Raw genomic sequence first — 18394 nt, 5'->3', positions numbered from 1 at the left:
TTGAAGCATGGTCACATTGTAAATTAAGAAAAAAAAGCTATTGTGATAATAGAAATTGTAGAATAATTTGTACTGGACACATGGCAATATAGCAAAATTTTGTTGTTTTCCTAATAAAAAATCATGGCAAATTTGATATGGGAACACATGTGAACTTGCCATCATAAAAAGTTACCATGAGAGCAACCAAAAAACTACCATGCAATAAAATTTTGAAATGTTTGTAAAATTTCTTCTCAAAGCACACACGACAATTACAAAAAGAAATGTACTTAGTTTTTTTGAGAACAAAATTATTCCTATATCACCTATACGTGCATTGCAGAATTTATTACTCTCATAATATAAGATGTTATTACAACCGGTATATTCACATATTGGTTGTAATAACGGGAGATGATTCTCGGGTGCACCACCCCTATATGAGTATTAAATCCGAAAAACAAATCGGGGAATTTTTTTAAAAAGGGAATTTGGGGATATCAAACATGGATGCCCAATTACTCATGTGTGAAGTTTCGTAAAAAATACCAGGAAGCGCATTCTCAGTAAAAAGACAAAAAAATCATGTGTAGAAAAAAGAACTGTTTGGATGTATCGTAGGTCAGCCTATATTTTCTTCACCATGGATACATTTCCTGGTATTTTTTCACGAAACTTCACACAGAAGTAGATCAGACACCCATGTTTGATATCCCCAATTTCCAAGTTTTTTGAAATTTAGTGATATTTTTTTGAAATTAATATTCATATAGGGGAGTGGAGCACCAAGAGCTCCTCTGTATTTTCCTTGTAATAACATCTTATAATATGAGACGGAGGGAGTATGTTTCTCTGCCATGGCACATATACATACAATATAGTAATAACTCATATTTTGTTTTCACCAGAAGATAAAGAGCCAATGGCGGTGAGGATGGTTCAACAAGAGAATGTATCTGGTGAAACGAGCGAACTGGTGCGCCGAGTGCACCAGCGACATATGGGCCATTGGATGCAAAAGACAGGGACAGGATCGGTTAGAAGATGGGCCTGCTGGTACATTTTCAAAACAGTCCTTACAGCATAGGTAAATCAAGCAAATTGACCTCCGCCCGCACTCAAGGTCGTCTCCCTCCCCTTCCATCTCCTGTACCAGCACAGCCGCCGCCGCGAGCTAGGGTTATGGCCCAGCGAGCTCAAGAACCAATCTCCCTCCCTTGAGACAAATTTGTGCGAGTTGCCTCCCTCTCTCCCTCCCCCCTCTCTCTCTGACATCAAGCGCGAGCGCCCCAAATCACACGGTCCGTCTGCGGCTCGCCGCGATTGCGGCTACCTAGCGACACGGCACTGCATCTCTGGGGATATCAATGCCGCGGTTGATCAGGAGCCAGCCATCGTCTTTTTATTGCTAAAGGATCCACGGTATGAGCACCAAATGTTGTTCTTCTGTTATGCACATGCTGTCTATTTTTTCAATCCTCAAGCTTCACCGATTTGTTTGAATCTAGTGGCATTTGGGAAACTGAATATTATGAGCACTAAATTGATGCCTGACGTGCAGTTATAATGGGGAAAAATGCCACTAATTAAACCCGACAGTGGAAAATAGATGAAGGGACCCGTTCTGGTTTGTGTATAATTTTCATGTACGCTTGCTAATTTTATAAAAAGGTTTGTGGATGAAGAGACTTGATATGTGATCAAACTATTACCTGGGAGCCTTCATACATGGCAAGATTGTATTAATTACTAGTTGCTCATGTGATGTTCTAGACATGTATTTCACGAAATCAACGAGGGGATCTGTTCTGAAGCGACTAAAGATGTTCTTGGTATCCATTTAAATTTTTTCATGTTAAATGGAAAGGCCTTAACAATGTTTGATTGAACCTTCTCTGGCATTACTACTTAAAAGTGCTCCCCAATTTGTCTTTCCGCAATCACATTGTTGCTTTTCTCTGACTTAAAATATTGATAAGTGTTGCTTTCTTGTAGGTTACTCCAGTTCTGTACTTTTGGACATGTATGTGATGTTTTGTCATTTTTTTGCATGAAAACAGGTAACCATGGAGTCAATGGCAAGTGCTGCTCTAAGTATTGGGTCAACTACGGCAATGGGAGTTGAAGATGATGCCAGCAGCTCTGCCGTGGTAATTAACGTGTTGCATTGGTTATGTATGGCACATTATTTTGTGACTTGATTGATTTTTTACCTCAAATTGGTAGGGCATGATCCAGTTGGTGGGAAATGATGAAAATACCTACAACATGCCAAAAAGAACTACCAGTCTTCCGTTTTGTGTAAGTGTTTTTTTCACGTCGATTGCACGAGCTTTAGTTCATGAACTAAACCGCTGTTATATTGCATTTTAAGGGGTCAACATATGAGCCTGAGTGTGATGATAACTTAAAGCCCGTAATTGGCATGAAGTTTGACACCTGGAAAGAGGGCATGGCACTATACAAAATGTATGCTCATGAGGTTGGGTTCTTGGTCCGCACATGGACAACACACAAAGATGATCAGGGTGTACCAGTGTGGAAGAGGTTTGTTTGTGCAAGGGAAGGTTGGCGAAAGGTGGCCACAGATGAGGAAAGGATAAAGCCTAAACGGAACTTCAAGTTAAGCAGGTGTGGTTGTGAGGCTATGATCGGATTCAAAAGGCAAGATGACGGCAAATACGAGGTTGCCCGATTTGTCCAATCGCATACGCATCAACTTATTTCGCCAAGTAAGAGACATCTCATTAAGTCAAAGAGAGAAGTAAGTAGTGAGTTGAGGACAAAATTACTTACATGTCATAAGGCATTGGTTGGCACATCTGCAGCATATCGCTTGCTTAGTGTAGAGAAGGGGGGCCAAGCAAATGTAGGTTGCACAAAGCGTGATTTACAAAACTGCCACCGTGATTTTAAAAGAGCAATTAAGGGAGCAGATGGACAGATAATAGTAGATATCATGAAGAATAAGCAAGCTGCCAATCCAGCCTTCTACTTTGATTACCAACTCGATGAGAATGATAAACTTACAAATATTTTCTGGGCCGATAGTATATGCAGAAAAAACTACTCATTGTTTGGTGAAGTGGTGTCTTTCGACTCCACATACCGCTTTAATAGGTATGACTTGGTGTTTGCCCCTTTCACTGGAGTTAACAACCACAAATCTTGTGTTACATTTGGTGCTGCTTTTTTATGGAATGAGAAGCAAGAATCTTATATATGGTTGTTCAAGACTTTCTTAAAAGCAATGTGTGGGGTTGCACCTAAGCTAATCATTACCGATGATCAAAGCATGAGAATAGGGATAGAACATGTTTTCCCGAACACTATACATAGACTTTGCATGTGGCACATCCTCATGAAGCTTACGGAAAAAGTTGGTGCGACCCTAAAAAATAGTCCAGATTTCCATGAACAGTTTATGTCATGTGTTTGGGGATCAGAGACACCAAACGAGTTCGAGTCAAAATGGTGTTCAATAATTAATGATTTCGGGCTAGATGATAATACATGGTTGTAGAAGAAGTATGAGTTACGACGATCATGGATTCCGGCATATTTTACTGATTTCCACCTTGGCGGAATCTTGCGTACCACATCAAGATCTGAGAGTGAGAATACATTCTTCAGACACTTTACTAACCGGAACCTTGCCTTGATTGAATTTTGGGTCAGATTTGAAACAGCTTTGGAGGAACAACGGCAAAAAGAATTACAAGAAGATAATGCTAGCCTTCATACACTGCCTATACTCAAGACTTGTTGGAGTATCGAGAGTCATGGTAGAGAAGTGTATACTCATGAGGTTTTTGCTGAATTTCAGAGTCAGGTGCTAGCAGCGAGGGATTATTGTCATGTCAAAACAATCACGCAGATTGGTGAGCTCCGCACCATCAGCATTAGCAGCAACAGTGGCAAGGTTAGACAAGTTAGTTTCAACACTAGCACTAAGGAAACACACTGTTCTTGTAGGATGTTTGAATCCTTGGGTATCATTTGCCGTCGCATCATTGTTGTCCTAAAGAATGAGGGCTGTAATGAAATTCCTAGTCAATATGTGCTACATAGGTGGACTAAAATGGCTGCGCGACACCTTGCCTATGATGCCAACGACCATGAGCTACAAGGGTCATCTACATGTCTTCCACCTGTCATAAAGAAGTTGTACGCGGAAACATGTTCAAATTTCAGCCTGGCATTTCATGTCGCAAAACATAGTGAGGAGAAGATGAGATATCTTCACAAGGCTATTGGTGATGCCTACACACAATTGGGGCAGGAGGGAACAGTTAGTGAGCAAAGTAAAGTTCAAGAATTTGAATCCTTCGTTGGAACATCATTCCCAACTGTGATCAACATTCACCCACCAGATGTAGCAAAAACAAAAGGGAGTGGTAAGAGATTGAAAAGGGGCTCGAAGCAGACCGTGACCCAAAAGAAAAAGAGGTAAAGTGACGAACCATGAAAATTTTGTTCATGCCCTTTCTGAAGTTGTACTAACATGGTTTTGTTACTCTTTACAGGGCCAAAGAGCATCACAAAAATAAGTAGTTGTGGTGGTCTCACTGATGCGATGTTGGAATAATTATTTTTAGTCATTTTGTGTAGACTTGGTATAGTGGAAATCAATCCATTCAAGTCTGTGCTTCTCTGTCATTTACGCACTTTGATTGTTCCAGTGCAAAATGGCCGTATGTAAGAAGTGAATTTGCCATGCCAAATATATGCAACAAGTTATGTAATCCTATTATGGTACCCGTTACCATGATCTGTGTATAAGTGTACAATTTATGTTTGGTGATGCGATGCAAAAATGGAGATGCAATTTGCAAAAGTTGACTGAGATTGCCTGTTTTGGCATGGAACGCCTACTTTTTGCCATAATTATACAAGATATGGTCGATAATACCATGTCTTATTTTCAGGAATATTTCTAGATGACGGTTCTACAACAATGAATTGATCAAAACTCTGACACCAGGCCTAAAGTTTGAGAAATCTCAAAATGTGCAATGCAGTAGAATATGTAACATTCTAGATGTATAAAAAGCTGTACTGCTTTCCAAGTAGCAGCATTAATCTGTTGTAGATTGTACATGAAGGCATGTCTCATCTTCATTTATATATTTATTTGACCGAGCTTTTGTTTTAAATTGTGCATAGCACCTGATAAAATTGGTAGATGTGCGGTTGTAGTAGCTTATGTAACTGTTGCGTGATCGCTCATTGCTGACTTTGGAAAACAATCCAAAATTTCCATGTAATATTTTCTTTGTACAATAAGAAAGCTGAAGCAACTTTATAAATAATTGTTTCTGTTGAGTTGTTTCGTAAGTGAACCAAAGAGATTTTATTTTGCAACATTTTTTACGGAATTCGAGTGATTTTGAGCTTCCTGTGGTGATTCTGGAGAAGCCTGCCTAGGATCAGATTAGTTCATCTCTAAAAGCTACAAGGTGTATTTTCTGGAAGTATACCATCATCTAGTCTAATTATATAATTTTGCTGACCATCTTGGGAATTACTTTTCATCACGTCTTTCATGCAAGAACAATAGCTATCAAGAGATCTCTGAACACATTTTCTTTAGATTCTTCCATGCATCACAAGCATCCACATAAATTGTATGACAACCACACATCTAAAGTACAAAAAGCTTGCCATATTTTTTCTAACAAATGTACATTCTCGCTGATTACATGGTGCCAAAGAAAACAAAGCCTGGATAACCAGATCGGAACTAGCACAAGAGGTGAAATTATCAGTTTCATCATCTGTCATCTTGGGAGACATGAAGATAACTCCTACGAAGATTACCCAACCATAATTCATCAGCATTGGCTGATTCTTTGACCTCCTAGTTCATGCCTCCAGCTAATCGGTTTGAAGCCTGGTGAAGATGCGAAGGAAGGCGATGCTTGCATTTTTTCCATGCTTATCAAAGGCAAAAATATTGTTGGAGCGGGCAAGATGGCCCTGAATCTGAATAGTAGCGAATAGTCTGCTCTGGAACAACCATAAAACCATGATATAGAAAATAACGATGGATTATCCTCTATAAAGGGGTTGCTACATATAAAACATGGATTCCAAAGTATCAGATTTTTAGAATATAAAGGACAGTTCACTACTAGAGGAAAAAGTGATGCAACATTGGAGATACATATTTGTTTTGGCTCGGCGGTAGTCAGATAAAGAAGTTTTTGTTAAGTACTGAACGTGCAATGCTGATCAGTCCTTTTAGAACAACCATCAGTCAGTCGTACAATACAAGAAACAAAATGGCAGCTACTACTTATAGCTAGTGACCAATTATAGGAACGTTCAATCTATGAGGTTTTGCAGATATATTATAAGGAACACCGACATTTTGCAAGCCATGGGTTACTAACCTGCATGAAAATAGGGAGTACATCCCTTGTAATTGACATGAAGATTGTACAAATATACTGCTCGTATGTTAATTTGGTACCCACAACACACTATTTCAATTCTGAATCAACAAAAGTATGCCTTTTCAGTCAACTAGAACAACATTGCTCATGCTTATCTCTCTGCCACTGGTTTAAGCAGAATGGGGGAAAGGCGTGGACGAAATTGTAATAGCAAAAATACCCTTAACAAATGGATAAAGGAAGAAGCAAACATACCAAGATCCTTGAGCTGCTGCAGATGGTCAGTGCTGCTGACGGCGGTGGCGGTGGTAGGTTGAGTCGCCGATGCGCTCACAACGAGCGACCACTGCCAAAGGCGAAATCAGGGCACTCTTCAGATGTTCCGGTGGTAGGCTGCTGCTAGAAATTTCAAAAACGCAGATATTTGAGTGAGACGTCGCTCGATTGGTACAGGATTGAGAGAGATTGAGTGAAATTTACTAACCCAAAATCGCCTGGCGGCTGGCGCATTGGTACAAAAGAGGGAGAGAGCGGCGATTGGATTCAGTGAAGATCTTGAGGGAGGGAGATTGGTTCTTGAGCTCGCTGGGCCGTAACCCTAGCTCGCGGCGGTGGCTGTGCTGGTACAGGAGATGGAAGGAGAGGGAGACGACCTTGAGTGCAGGCGGAGGTCAATTTACTTGATTTACCTATGCTGCAAGGACTGTTTTGAAAATGTACCAGCAGACCCATTTTCTAACCGATCTGGTCCCTGTCTTTTGCATCCAATGGCCCATATGTCGCTGGTGCACTCGGCGCATCAGTTCGCTCGTTTCACCAGATACATTCTCGGTTCAACAAATAAGCATGTTTCATGTGACTCTTGGGAGATAAAAAAGTTCATGCAAACAAGTTATGCTGTGTGTTGGGTGTGTACAAAAAATGTGGCATTCCTTACAAATACCCAACGTGTCACACTACTATGCGGTACAACTGCACGCTTCATGATCCATTCAACGGCAAAGCTGCTCTCTCCCAAAAGAAAGGAAAATGAAAGAAGAAGAAAGCTGCTACACACACGAGTAAACAAATTTTTTTGCCCCTTATTGTTTCTTTGCTCTTAAACGAGCGGAAGCTGGGCAACATGTCGAAGGGAGTAGCGGAGCAGTACGCATTATTTCTTCTGAGCGTTAGTCGTGACGAGTCTGCTAGCTAGAGAGTGTAGGCGACGATTGCTGGTATCGGTTAAGGTCATCCCAGACCAAGTGCTCGACCTCCTCCCACGACGTTGCAGCTCGCAGCTCTTTCCACAGCCCGAATATAGCTGCCAGCACGTTGTCCTCGTGCAGCATGCAGTAGCACCTGCAATGTAAGAGCACCGCGCATCAGAGCCAAACATGTTTCTCCCTCCCTTGGGAGACCGAGCGACTGACAAACCAACAAGGATCACTGATCATTCCGAGATAGAGCGCAGGGAAGGATAAAACACGGATAATGTGGGCTGCTCTGATTTATTTATGCATGTATGCACTTACATCGCGCGATATGACGCAGTGCTGAACTTCGAATTTCGCACCGACTTGTAGATATCATTGTTTGATTTCCCTCTCAGGAAAGGAAGCTGGTAGCTTCTTAGGTACTCCCTGAGAAGATCAATATCCCCACGGAAAACATCCAGGTGCAGCGGAATCAAGTCACATAGAGGATCCCCTGTTACGACAAACAGTTTTTGGTCGCAATCAAATTAAGATCAAATAAATATAAACTTTGATTTACAATCTAACAGAAGTTTTCACAGTGCAGACTGGTAGATATGAGCAGCTCAATTTAAGCATTTTTACAGATATATAGTTATCCCATCTTCGGTTTCAGATGCCAGTATTACGCAAACTATTTTGTTAAATGTTCAAATAAAGCAATGTCAGATTTCCAGGGAACAAAGTGAACTGGCCGCTTACCGATGGACAGATCACTGAAGTCAATTATATTAATTGCATCCAGTTTCTCCAGATCTCTCTCACAAGTGCTTTTGGCATCAGTGAGGGACCTCTGAGTAAGAATGTTATCGTCCATAATATCTGAATGTATCCAACAAGGGAATGTGTACACTGAGTCACCATCGTCATCCTGATTGTCCAATCATACCATTAAACACAAAGTTCGACCACAGATGCATATGAAGAAGATGAAATTGAAAAAGTACCTTAACAAACTTGATTAGAGAGCTCATATCAGCAGGGAGATATTCTTCAGCCTTCTCAATTAAAACTGTTGGGACAGTACCCCCCCTTCACAGATATGTAAACAATGTTGAGGTATAAAGCAGCGTATGGAATTCTATATAAATATAATATTATGGATTTATGGTAGGCTTGTAGCATTTTGGCTAAAACAACTCAATACCAAATCAATGCATAGTCATTGCTACTTATATATTGCTAATGTTGAAATGTTAAAATAATTTCGTCAAAGAATCATTTTAAAGAAATTCCGTAAAAAAAGAAATATTAAAACAATAAATAATGTAATGGTTATTTATTGGATGCCTGCCTCTACAATTTTTTTGTAACCCTAGTAGAGGATTTTAAGTTGCAAGTGAACCATTCTATAATTTGACAATATCTTCTTAATCACTTTACATCTGACTGTGGTCTGTGGACACAAAATTGACTTGCAGACCCACAGTTATTGGATAAAATAAAACTGAGCAACAAAATGTCCTGTTTTAGTAAAACTCATTAAAACTAGCCAAATAAACCTGCTTTAGAAGTTTTTCACTTACCAGTTAGCTAGGTGCTTCTTTATATTATTCCTTCTTCCGTTTAAAGTAGAAATTACTTGTTTCCATTCAGGTGGATCACTGTCTCTCACATTATTGTCTTCAGGTTTGGGTAATGGTTCCCCATGTGGAAGGGGTAATAAATGGATATTTCGCATTTGAACTCCCAAGGATGATGCCAGATTCAAAAGGTCAGCCTTGGACAATGTATCACGGCTAAGAAAAATGAAGAGAACAGTAAGCACGTATTTACATAATTAATTAAGTAATTACTCCCATTTTGACTTGAGAAATGAATAAAACTTACACACGAGCAAAGATATCCCCTTTGCATTTTCTCGTAACCATGTAAGGCCAAATAGGTTTGTTTGAACATTCAGTGGAACTATCCATTCCAAACTGCTGTTTGCTCCATAATCCAAGAGGAAAACAGCTGTTTGTGTAAGAAAGCTCCAGAGGATAGTATTTAGCCAAAACATCTGGCATTCCTTTTCCATCCCATGGGACTGTTCTGTAGACGCCATCTTCGTACACAAGAAATCCACTTGCAATGATCTCAGGGACGTGATTGATCAAAGGCGAGCCAACTTTTCGCAGAAGATTATAGAACTCAAGCTGCATCAGGAAAGTGATCAATATCGTGAGTGTTGCATTTAATTTTATTAAGTTGCAGAACCAATGCAACATTACCTCTGTGCCTAAACCATGGGCAGAATAACCCAGGCCTCCTTCAGCATAGATTTTAATCACATTGTCAGAAACAATGAAGACCTGAAAAATTGTGGTACAGGTTATATTCACATACCATGCAACAATGAGTGTATATGCAGCGCAATATGACACTAACTGGCATCATAGGAGTATCTTAGAATCTCAGATATGTTTAATGTCTTGGCATTGGCGCATAGCAGTGAGCAAGTATGTATATCTATAAATCTTCTAAAGTCGGAACCAACCTTGCAAGGCAGAAACCACAGATGCAGTAACAAGTAAACCAGGATATTCTACACGAATCAATTTCTGTGAGAAATAACCCTAACATGTTGAGTAAGTATTTCAAACCAACACGAATTACATGATACTAACACGACAGAATTATTTATTGACAGTTGTAAATCTGAGACAGCAAGTAAAAGTAATTGTATACTTACTGGGTTGCTACCTGTGCCAACAGGAAGCTTCTCATCCTCTGACGGTGGTGGTAAACTATGGCATGCACTTATTTCCTCTAAGCATGCATACCATTTGTCCACACTTATTGCTAGGCATGCACCCTACAGGAACAGACATATATGTTGGCACAAGGAACAAAACATTATCAAGAAACAGATATATAAACCACATGGTATTTCATATAAAAATTGACAAAGTAAAATTTATGTAAATGATGGAACAAAGATCACCTTCCATATTAGTCCTCTCAGTTCAGGCTTAAGAACCCATAGCCTTCGCAGCCATTCTCTTGCTTCTCTCTGGCCAATTGGATTAGTAGGACTCCAGACAGAAGTATAGTGATCTTTTTCCTTCTCAAGAAATTGGGATAAGAAACCTATATCATACGAGAAAACTTGGTTCTCCAAACTTTCATGGACATCTGAGAACTCAAATGAAGCACACTGATTTGCACTGTTTGAAGCTCTTCCGGACCCTGAACCTTTCAGTCTTTTTTCTGCACGAGTCATGTCATTGTGGTTCCATGCACTCATTGTTCCAGGCGGATGATTTTCAATATCTCTAATAGATTTTCCTGGAACAGCAAGTAAGCCAGCACGACAAACTCCTTTGTGACAGTGACCAGGTGCCATGTCTAGACATACATGCTCAAAATTTGATTGATTGACAAAGTTTTGTGTAACTGCGACAGTAGTCTCAAGGTTTAGAACACAATGCCACCATCCACTAGGAACAAATATGGTCTCTCCTGGTAATTGTGTGCATTCCAGTGGTTTCTCGTGTTCAGCAAGATGAGGATAGATATCAAGCCACCACTGCAAACGATCAAAATAATATGAAATGATATGGGGGCAAAGTTTGGAGAAAAGCAAAAACAGTAACAAGTTATTACCTGCAAAGACGTTGGAGTCTCAATGTCAACATCACCATCCTCATCACTTACATGTACCGTGACACCACCAGGCACTCTTCCTGGAGGGTACAGTGCCCATCTATGAAAAAAGGTGGATATCATTAATGGAAACACAAATTCTTGCCCCTTCCAAATTTTCAGCATTGTACAACATGGGACAATCAGCTTTAACAGGTCAAGAGGAGTACAAGTTTAGGTATAGCATATCCTCGCACCGTTCACAGTATAGGGTTACGATTTTTAAGTTTCAATTAAAATACAAAAGCATGCACTCAAGTTGAATCACATCTTTCTACTGCCCACGGCTATCTTCTGTCTCTGTTCAACATATATGAATATGCGTAGGATTCTCGCTTGATTCTCTCTCACTCCCAAGACATTAACTATGGACATCCTGACTAAATTTGTCTATCGTCAATTCAACACACCCAATTGGCTGATTATTTCTACACAACTGTTTTTTCACATCAGATTATAAAATAAGCAACACACAGAACAGCGACCACAAACTGCATCAAAATAGAAGCACTGCAATGACCTTAAAGAACCAATAGGCAAGAAATTTTGCACAAGATCTGTGAACATTTATTTAAGGATCCTGATAAGTGCCACATGTCAGGTACGAGCACATGGCAACTCCGAACGTTTTTGATGGGAAGTTTAGTGACGCGGGGATGGCAACTTTCGTGCTTCAGTTTATTTTTTGACAGAAACATGCCGTGTGTCACTGGAATTTGCCATCCTTGCGTGACTGTAATTGCCATCGAAAAACATCAGGGCCGGAGTGCCACGCACCTGACGTGTGGCACTTATCATTTGGGTTATTTAACTGCTACTAGTAGCTTTCAAATTTACAATCACATGGTGAATACCACAGCTTGAGTACACTATCGAGTAAATACGCACACACACATATATATAACACATGATCCAACCTTTTTCGGCCACAAAGAAGAGTATTCCACGCACTGGTTAACCCTGGATCAACATGCCAAGAGGCACCTGATCTTTCTGGTCCAATAATAAGCCATCTGAAAGCAGGTCTTTGTTCATAATCCAAGACACCAAAAAGATCTTCTTGAAATAAATGAGGTACTCTGTAATCTTCCAATAGTGCTGGTGTTGTTTCTCCAAACTGTAACAATTTCCTGAAATAAGTTTCTTTTTCTTTCATAACTTTAGTAGTAAATGGAATGAAGTGATGATTACCTTATCATCAAATATATAAAGAGGATCTTCATCATGCTGGAGTTCCATGTAAGAAACATAGTCTTTCAGTTTCATTATTATCTTCTTAGGGCTTCTTTGTGATATCCTAAATGTAACTTCACCATAATCATGCACCAGCTGCTGAATTGCCCATTTAGTCCTTGCTGGCCAGGTTTCAGCCAGCTTACCAAGCAAAACCTAGTTGTGCAATACCATCAGTATGATTTCAGAAAAACATCATTGCAAAACAATAATGTAGAAAATCCACATGTTGTAAATCTGAATTAAAAGCAAAAGATAATTCAATTCTTACTGGGCCTTTTCCATCATACTGAGAATGGAAATGATCCAAAGAAAGGTCATCCTTTCTTTCCACATGTCCATTGTCAAAGGAATAATTACTCAAAGTAGTAAAACATCTATACCATCTCCTGTATAAGAACAAGGAATTGAATCCTGCATGAAAATAAGTATGAATAGGGAGATAAACAAGGCAGATAGAACAAACATAAAGTAGATGTACCATACCATCAAAATGACGAGCCTTCTGCTCAAGCTCACTATTTCCGGAGCAAAGACTAAGCCTGAAAACGAAAGAATCAGTGTCTAACCTTTTCAGTCAGTTTAGGATTATTTTCAAATACAGAATGTAACACGACAATATAGAATGGTCATATACCTAGACAATGTTGTTTTCTTCCAAGAACCTTTGTACTCAAGATGACCACCAACAGAAAGATATTTACTCATCCAGAGAGGTTCCTCGTTGCAAAGTATGTACATGACACTGCAAAGTGAAAAAGATTTAAGGTACTGCTTCATCCTACCACCATTTTAAGGTAGAAACACAAACATGACAGATGGTCTTAGCTCATGATCTCTAGATAATGACAATGTCATAAATCAGGAACCACTTCCTCTGATACTCTAAAACCTGCCGTTTAGGACACATACATGGCCTTCAAAATACAATGTGGACCACTAGTTTCTTTAAAATCATCCATAAAATCTAAAAGAATTGTATATTATGGAAATACTTCTCGAGACAAATTCACTGATTTTCAGGTATCTAATATAAATGATCGTAAAGATAATACTGGTAGTCAAAATTTCAAAAAATTGGCTCTCCCTTTGTCTAAAATGACAGCTTTTACAGGACTGGGGGAGTATGCTTTTATACCTGTCCAGCCCAAAATAGGTGATTTTTTATTGCGGTGCACACAGAACATGAAAGAAACTAGTGCTTCATGATTTTTCTCTATTTAGCTGTATAGTTATTATGTTTTTACTTCTACTACGTACTAGTCTAGTACGACTACTAATACCAATAAGCATTTGTGGATTGTTGCATAAGAAAAAAAAGCATTGAGAAGCAAAACAACTCCATGAGGTCCAGGGAAGGGGAGCCTTGGCGCAGTGGTAAAGCTGCTGCCTTGTGACCATGAGGTCATGGGTTCAAGTCCTGGAAACAGCCTCTTACAGAAATGTAGGGAAAGGCTGCGTACTATAGACCCAAAGTGGTCGGACCCTTCCCTGGACCCTGCGCAAGCGGGAGCTACATGCACCAGGTTGCCCTTTTTTAAGCAAAACAACTCGCTAACATCTATTTCGGATCGGAGACAATACTCTGATAGTAACGTCAGTTTCCATGTCTTTTAATTCTCTGGAACAAATTGATTGTTATATTTTACTTAGAGAGTTATAATACCAAACACACGAAAGGATCGGCCCTAAATATGCAGGCTTGGCTTAGTTACAAATATGCCATGGAGCAGTCTAATTCTAGAGGATAAACATGAAGAACGGATCAAATATGTCTTCGGTCTTGGCAGCTAGGCAACTCTCTTCGTCCTAAATCTTAATTCATAGATTGAGGAAATATTTTTCTTGAGTTTATAAAAGAAACATATTAGTAAAGAGAGTCCAACATACAGAAATGAACACGGGCGGTTTTGAGTTTTGACCATTGAGCTGATCCAAATGTTCCACATGTAAGTTTCATTTAAATCCTCAGGAAACATATCGCTGGGTCTCATTTATGTGCATTATAAAACCTTCTGTCACTTTAAAGAAAAATCTGGCCGCCATATTTACTTGAAACAATTCCTTACTTAACACTATCTTAAATTTCGTTTCCTTATTTGACACTGAAAACCTTTTTCTTCCTTATGTAACAACGAGTCTAAATTTTATGCCTTTTATAACACTTTCGTCTATTTTGAGCCTAAATGACAACTGAAAAGATCCTTTTGCCCCTCATGTGGTGTGTGTGTGTGCGGGACAATAACACACGCACGCAACATCAGCGCGAGGGCAGTAGCACACACAACACACACACAGCAGCACGCACACACGCAGCACACACACACACACGCAACACACTCACAGGTAGCAGCACACACGCACGCATCAACAACACACACACACACGCAGCAACACACACAGCGAAGTAATATACATCCAGTATTGTAGTAAGTTCTTTCAAAATTATATCATACATGATTTTCTCCTTCATAAACTCCGCCACACCAGAAAAATATTCCTGCCTCCGCCACTGCACGCACCACGCATGCACACAACAGCATGCACGTACACACGCAGTAGCAAACTCACACACAGCAGCACACGCGCGCGTGCACACACACACACACACACACACACACATATGCAGCAGTAGCACATACATACGCGCACACAAACAGACGCTACATCACAGGCAAGCGCACACAAACATACCACATGAGGGCAAAATGGTCATTTCAAGTGTCATTTAGGCTTAAAATGGACATAAGTGTTATAAAAGACATAAAATTTAGACTCCTTGTTAGATAGGGAACAAATTATTTGTCAATGTCAAATAGGGCATAAATTTTAGACACGGTGTTAAATAAGGAATTCTCTCTATTTACTTTCCCATGGATGATCTTTTCTGTAGCGGTAGCTCATAGGACCATATATGACACAACAAACCTCCGTTCTTCCCAGTAGCTCATACCATCATACCGCCGCCATATGTGCCATTTGGCCCAAGCGACCATAACCAAACAAAATTCAGAATCACGCATGGCTAGCTGGTCCACTTGGGTTGGAGTGGTCACCATTAAAATCAAAGGGCAAACCTCAGAATCCACATTCTTAGCTAACACATGGAGGTAACTGCAAAGCAGAGGAGAAAAGAACAGAAGGGCGAGAGAGAGAGAGAGAAAGACGCGGCGACCTGCTGACGCATGCGAGGCGGCCGATGTCGGTGGGCTCGAGGAGGTCGACGATGGCGCAGAGCAGCTCGTCGGGGAGGACCGCCAGGCTCCCCAGCGCCGCGTCCCTCCGGTCGTTCCCCGCCGATTCCATCGCCGGCGACCGGGCCGGATCGGTGGGCTTGCTGGGTTTGGGTGCGTGCGGGGAGGGAAGGGGGAATTGCGCGTTGTTCGAGTTGAGCCGGGATGGACACGGACCGCGTGACCACGCGGTGGGCCGGAGGAATTTATTTATAGTGGCTAGCTTTTTTAAAAGCTTGGACGCGTATTGGATTCGTTGATGCGGCCTGTCGACTCCATCGTTCAGGAGGGGGGCACGCAACTATTCAGACTTGTACCCCTCGAAAAAAAATGTTCAGACTTGCCCGACATCTTGAGCTTGGGCAAATGCGGTTCGAAACGAGGAGGGCGTGATAGCCCCTTAAGGCATTATGTCAAAGCTTAAAGGTTCCAGATGATAGTTGTTCAAGGTACTCGGCCTTCATGCCTGAGATAATAAGCCTGGATTTTAACTTTAGGGCGTGTTCGGTAACCCTCCAGCTTCTTAACTCCTCAATTCCAAACCAGAAGTTCAGCCGAACAGTTTAAATCTTGGTTATGAGAGTGAGAAGTTGGCTATTTGTGTAGTGTAAAATTGAAGGAGTTGTGGAGTTGGAAAAGGCGAGCTCCCATGAATCGAAGGAGCGGGAGTTTGAGTGAAATTACTAGCAACTGCCACCGCCAAGTGAACGTCGTGCGTACCGATTCAATCCCATCCCACACGACCGCTCTATCCCCACGATCTCCTTTTCTCGTTCCTCTCACACAGCCGTCGAGCCCATCGGCCCACGTAGCGGCCGCCGCCCTCCTAGCTCGCCGTCTGCCCCGCTGGCCGCCCACCCCGCCGTCTCTATCGTCCTCCACTGCCGCCGTTTCAATCCGCATGAGCTGCCGAGGATGCGGGAGCGACGGCCGGCGCTCCCATCCCTGAGCTCCTCTCCCCATCAGTCGCTCATCGTCCATCTGCGGCAACTTTGGCTTCCGTGTGGCCGTCCACGGTGATAGGGTGGTGCAGGCATGCTGGTCCTCACCTCCATCCTTCAGTCACGTTGACGAGCGATGCAGGATGACTAGGGGGTCTGATTGTAATCTTGTTTTGTTTATTGAGGTGGTTTGTGCTAATGTGTATGACACCTGTGCTTGCCAAACTAGAATTTGATGTGTCGAACGGATGGTTAGCTCCCAGATTTTCAACGAGAAGCTGGCTGCTGGATGTTGGCTGAGGAGTTTGAGGCTGTAGAGGGTTTACCGAACACGCCCTTAGTTGGCTCGATGCGAGACTCGTCGAAGTGCATCTTTTTTAGCATCTCAGCGTAGATGAGGTTTAACCTGCTGTCATCATCCATCATGACCTCAATGAGGTGGAAACTGTCAACTATCGAGTCCAGGACGAGCGCAGTTGTTCTGCCATGGCAGACGCTGATCGGATGCTCACATTGATCAAAAGTGATCAGGATTTTTGGCCAGGGATTGTATTTTTCTTCTGCGGGCTTCACATCATATCCCTCGTGGAGGGCGCACTTTCCGATCCTTCTTGAAGGTGTGAGATGCATATATCATATTCACGTCCTTTATTTGTAGCGGGCAATGCGTTTGCCCGTCGTTCCCTTTGTCGGGCTCATCCTCGTCGTTATTGTTATGAGGGTTCGCCTTGTCCGCATTGCTGCTTCCGATCTGCAAGACTTTCTTGTGGACCCAACAATTCTGGTTAGTGTGGGTAGTTGGCCGATCTCCATCGCCAGGGTGGATGGCACAAAGCCGGTCTAAGAACTTATAAGCGGCGAGCTGGTCCCCTCCCTTCTTGCCTTGGAACTTCTTCCTTTTGCCACCGCCACCTTGGCGCTGATTGTTGAATCCGACGTTGACCTCGCCATCTTCGTTATTGTTGTTGTTCCGATGCTTCTTCCTATAGTTGCGTTGTGATTTCCTGCTTTCTCTGCAGCCATGTATCTTCACCAGAGAAAAATATGATCATCATCTCCCTAAGCTCGGGAATAGCCTTGGGTTTGAATTGACCGATGGCTTGAGGTATATCTCCATGTAAGCTAATTTCCTTGCAAATGTTCTTTACACATGGGCACGAAAAAAAGGCAATGTTGGATGTCTTCGACTCTTATTAGGCAGACTTGGCACTAACTTGTTGGTGAGACATGCCTACCAGCAAGTGCACCAAGGCAATGAAGCGTGCCATGGAGTACCTTCCAAACAAAGTGCTTAAGTTTTCCTGGAACTCGAAGATGCCAAAGGGCTAGGAATCCTAAAAGTGCAACTAATTCCTGGGTGATTTTTGGTAATTCTTAGCAACATATAGCTCATTGAACTAATACTCTTTCAAGATAATCATTTCAGAAAGTTCAATGATTAGCATGGCATGCACTAGAGATGTGGATCCCTCAAAATGCTAAGGACACATATTGGCTCAAGCTCAAGACTCTACATTTTCATTTTAGTGATCCAATATCACATTCAGTCCATAGGAAAAGCCAATACTATTAAAAGGGGATGAGGTGTTGCTTAATGGCTTGCTTGCTCAAAATGCTTAGTGATATGCTTCAAAAGCCCTCAACCACTTTCTCATATCCACATATGTCCCTAACCAAAAGTCAAACTCGGCACCACCGGTTTCATCTATCTGGCGCCACCGAGTTCATTTGACATAGCCACTGCT

At 41.5% G+C, this 18394-nt stretch overlaps 2 protein-coding genes across 5 annotated transcripts; one reads left to right on the top strand and one right to left on the bottom strand.

Moving 5' to 3' along the window:
- The first annotated feature begins 1148 nt into the window (after positions 1-1148).
- LOC123106905 (protein FAR1-RELATED SEQUENCE 5-like) lies at positions 1149-4719 on the top strand. The gene is made up of 6 exons (XM_044528940.1): positions 1149-1404; positions 2043-2132; positions 2209-2283; positions 2357-3863; positions 3958-4431; positions 4509-4719. Exons 2-4 carry the CDS (start codon positions 2049-2051, stop codon positions 3503-3505), a joined length of 1308 nt encoding a protein of 435 aa, XP_044384875.1. The 5' UTR covers positions 1149-1404; positions 2043-2048; the 3' UTR covers positions 3506-3863; positions 3958-4431; positions 4509-4719.
- Positions 4720-7236: 2517 nt separating this feature from the next.
- On the bottom strand, positions 7237-15917 carry LOC123103343 (F-box protein At1g78280). 4 transcript variants are annotated; one of them, XR_006449750.1, is made up of 16 exons: positions 15651-15917; positions 13113-13220; positions 12962-13017; positions 12747-12889; positions 12434-12631; positions 12160-12359; positions 11204-11303; positions 10542-11126; positions 10290-10412; positions 9829-9909; positions 9446-9753; positions 9142-9354; positions 8563-8647; positions 8318-8437; positions 7895-8069; positions 7237-7721 (listed from the first exon to the last, which is right to left on the bottom strand). XR_006449750.1 is itself a non-coding variant. In XM_044524897.1 (16 exons), the coding sequence occupies exons 1-16, from the start codon at positions 15779-15781 to the stop codon at positions 7568-7570; spliced, it is 2829 nt and encodes a 942-aa protein (XP_044380832.1). In that variant the 5' UTR covers positions 15782-15917; the 3' UTR covers positions 7237-7567. The 4 variants fall into 4 exon arrangements, 3 of the variants coding, with proteins under 3 accessions (XP_044380832.1, XP_044380831.1, XP_044380833.1); XM_044524897.1 differs by having other exon boundaries at positions 8318-8486; XM_044524896.1 differs by having other exon boundaries at positions 8318-8486; positions 9446-9909.
- Positions 15918-18394: the final 2477 nt, after the last annotated feature.

Source organism: Triticum aestivum, chromosome 5A, assembly GCF_018294505.1.
Source record: "Triticum aestivum cultivar Chinese Spring chromosome 5A, IWGSC CS RefSeq v2.1, whole genome shotgun sequence".
Taxonomy (NCBI): Eukaryota; Viridiplantae; Streptophyta; class Magnoliopsida; order Poales; family Poaceae; genus Triticum; species Triticum aestivum.
Note: the sequence above shows the minus strand (reverse complement) of the source record. Positions and strands in the feature narration are given on the sequence as shown.